This window comes from Fopius arisanus, unplaced genomic scaffold (assembly GCF_000806365.1).
Source record: "Fopius arisanus strain USDA-PBARC FA_bdor unplaced genomic scaffold, ASM80636v1 scaffold00030, whole genome shotgun sequence".
Lineage (NCBI taxonomy): Eukaryota > Metazoa > Arthropoda > Insecta > Hymenoptera > Braconidae > Fopius > Fopius arisanus.
In genome coordinates this window covers 822,069-825,563 of record NW_011887769.1, presented here as the reverse complement: position 1 = coordinate 825,563, position 3,495 = coordinate 822,069, and the positions used below count along the sequence as shown (strand labels likewise).

The window sequence follows — 3,495 nt, the reverse complement described above, 5'->3', positions numbered from 1 at the left end:
GATATCAAATTGCATAATTAAAGGAAACACTAACAATGTGCATTTGTTCACGGAATTCTAGGAGATTTTTTTAGTATTCATAATATATATAAAAACATTTTCTTTAATTTGTAATTAAAAATTTAGAAAATAAAAAAATTGAAGAAAAAAATATATATATATATTGGAAACATTGTAATTTAATTTTCCATATAAAAAATAAATTTTATTAACTGAACTTAATTCATTAGTCACGTACTTTCATTACAACATGAAAAAACATCAGGAATATATTGATATTAAATATATTATTATGCATTTTTTATCGAGTTATTTTTTGAACTCTCGAATAAGTTTTTAAACTCTCGGTTTTATCCCGGATAAGTTTCAAATATCTCCAGAAAGAATATCGAACAACAATCATCTAAATCGTACCTCTTGACAGAATGATATTTCCGTTTGATTCTCCTGGCAGACTTGTAAATGGGGCATGCACTAGACTCATCACTATTTCCCGAGACATCTTCAAGGCTGCTATCCCCACATGCAGTGCCAGTCTCATCCTCATCGCTCTCACTCCCAGATGAAGGGGGCGACGAGATTTCGACCTGAGACGACTGCTTGGATTTTCTGTGCCTACCCTCCACCTGACAAGGCTTCCTAACTCCAGGGCCCCCCCAGACCTTCCCCAGAAGTCCCAACTTGGGTCTGGATGGCGCCAATTCAATGCCATCCCACCACATGGGCTCCTTGCACAGCAATTTGCCAGAGGGAATCGATGGATCCCTGGCAACCAGCCTCGTAATCTTCTCAGGGAAGAACCTCTGGGGTGGATCCTGGGATATCGCATCCCTGTACATTGTGAAGATATTCAACACGTGGCCATCGTTGTCCACTGAAATTGAAGGTATGTGTTCCTAAACGAAATCCCAAGATTTTTCCATGTTAATTAACTGGAAATAATTCTTCATTTCACATAATTTAATCCTAGAATACACTCATAAAATAAAATTCCAGGGAAATAAACAAAATATGAGTTGAAATTTTTATTCTTTACGGGTTTACTCAATCAAATTGAATAGTCTATAGTATAATGATAAAATTAATTTCATAAATTCTATAATTTTAAGAGAGAATAAGAGAATGAAAATGTAATCAACAGTGAATGACATGGGTTAGTGAGTAATTTCACCTTGAATCGACAGCCATCCCAGTTAGGTAGGGCTTCGAATCGATAAGCCCTTTGACTGCAGCAGGGATACCTCCCCAGAGGAAAGGAGGCAGCCCTCTGCTGCTCGTTGGCGAAGAACTGGGGATTATCCGGATGATAGCTGCACCAGTCCATCTGATTAATCGGAAAAAATGTGTTGCACTGTCGACAATTTAAAAAATGGCAGTCACCCCACAGTCTCCAGTAGACTTTCCTCCAGGTCCTGAGCTCTGACCGAAGACCCACGATGTAGTCGTTCAATGTCCAGTTGAAATCCCTAGAACAATTAAAGACAATTGAGAGGATCTTCTCATTGTGAGGATTTTCGTTGTGCGTGGAAAGCTTTTACTACCTCGTGTGCTTGCTGTGAAGGTCTCCCTTGCTGTCGATCTTCATGGAGCTGGGGAGACAGGGGACGCAGTCCGAAATCGAGCGAATGACATTTTTCCCACATTTTCCACACTTGAAAAGAGTTGACAAAGAACTGTAATGACCCCTCCTGGTGTCCGGGATTGGGTCCGCCAGGGACATGATTAATTTACAAAAGAGTCTGCTCTGCACCTTATCTTTTTTGTCTTTCAAAATTTCCACATCCATATTCGTAAATAAATCAGCTAATCTGGAAAAATTATCTGATCATGTTTTCTTCTTTAATAAACCGACAGGAATTAATTAATTCGTTGACCCCTCTCTCTTCAAATTAATTCGCGCTGTTTAATGAATGTTTTTATTTTTTCAAATTTTATTATTCTCAGTCTCATGATTCGTTACTTTTTTCTTCACTTTACTGGGAATTATTTTGCATGTAATTAAATCCGATTAATTTAATGCTATTAAAAAGATTCAGCATTAGACGTTTTTTCTATAATTTTTATTTCCTCGTTGTTATCGATGCTATTGCTGATCTCTAAAAAATTGCCAAATGTTTTCATCAAGTCAAAATTTTCCAAAGAATAAAAAAATTCCGTGGAATGAACCGAAAAGTTGAAACGAAAAATAGAAAACTTAATACACTCGTTAATAATTCAATAAAGATCTCCTTATGTCCATTTTTTTACACTACACTCATCGGTAAAAAAAAATTAATCATATGAAAAATATGTTGCCAAAAACATAATTCGCAAATTCTCTTCTGTACGCAATGAATCTGAGAATCGTTCTCTCTGAGAACTTTCTTCAATATTATTCCATTTTGCTATCTCAAGAGGAACGTTCTCAATATTTTTATTCGCTTTCTAGTCTAATATTGATGTTTTGTGATTTTTCAGTCCATTTTTTCATAAACTCAGGCGATAAAATGTACCTTTTTTGTTGACTTAAAAAGTTTTACGACTGCGATAATTTGCACGTGTTTTTTCTACAGTTTTTTGATTTTCCGGAAGGACAACAAAACGATACAGGGAAATTATTGCACGATCATGCTATTTCAAGAATCGTTAAATAAAGATAAAATACCGAACAGTTATAGTTTTGCGCAGCAATGCAGTCTAAAAAAAATCGATTTAAAAAAACTGGATTTTGGCCAAAAGGTAAGAACACCTTAAACGGAATTGATGAATGCAAACAGCATTGGAAAGAGTTCGTTTAGACATTGAAAATTGTCGATATTATATATATTATTGTATATAATATATACTATATGATATTATATATTATTATATTATAATATTGTATATATAATACATATATTGTATATATTCCCATAAATTACATCGAATGCTACTACAATTAGTAATATACATACATTTTAGAGATTATCAGAATGATAAAAAATGGAAAAACACCAATAACTGTCAAAAAACGCAACGAAATCATGTAAAACTATCATTTCAAAGAGCATGAAGTGTTCTTCAAAACGGTATATAAATATTTCTATTCATTTAGTTTGGAAAATTAGGTAAAATGTGAAAATCATATTTAGTTGAAAACGCCGTAAAACAATGAACGATGGTAGCAATAATATAAATCACGCATTCTTTTAGGCTTATTTAAGGACTGGTTGAATTATCTGGAAAAGATAATTTACTCCAAAATTGGGATTCCTAATTACTCTGGCAATTAATCGTTTTTTTTCAATAATTGTTAGCTAGCGTTCTAGCGGTTGTCAATGACTAGAGCGCTAGCTAACAATTATCGGGAAAAACAATTAATTGGCGGAGTAATTAGGAATCCCAATTTTGGAGTAAATTATCTTTCCGAGATAGTCCATCCGGCCCTTAAGGTTGTTGTCGCGTAGAATTTTTTTTCGACAGTTTTCGTTAAAAATTTTATGGTGAATAGTTTGAAAAATTAGCAACAAAATGAGC

At 34.2% G+C, this 3,495-nt stretch overlaps 1 protein-coding gene across 1 annotated transcript in view; it reads right to left on the bottom strand.

The window, feature by feature from the left end:
• LOC105265498 (uncharacterized protein KIAA1841 homolog) overlaps nt 1-3,495 on the bottom strand; it is a gene marked incomplete in the record, with an annotated part of 6,541 nt that overhangs the window by 647 nt on the left and 2,399 nt on the right. Inside the window, 3 exon segments of the mRNA XM_011303007.1 lie at nt 415-896; nt 1,172-1,466; nt 1,542-1,808. Of these exon segments, the coding sequence (XP_011301309.1) occupies nt 415-896; nt 1,172-1,466; nt 1,542-1,808 (1,044 nt within the window).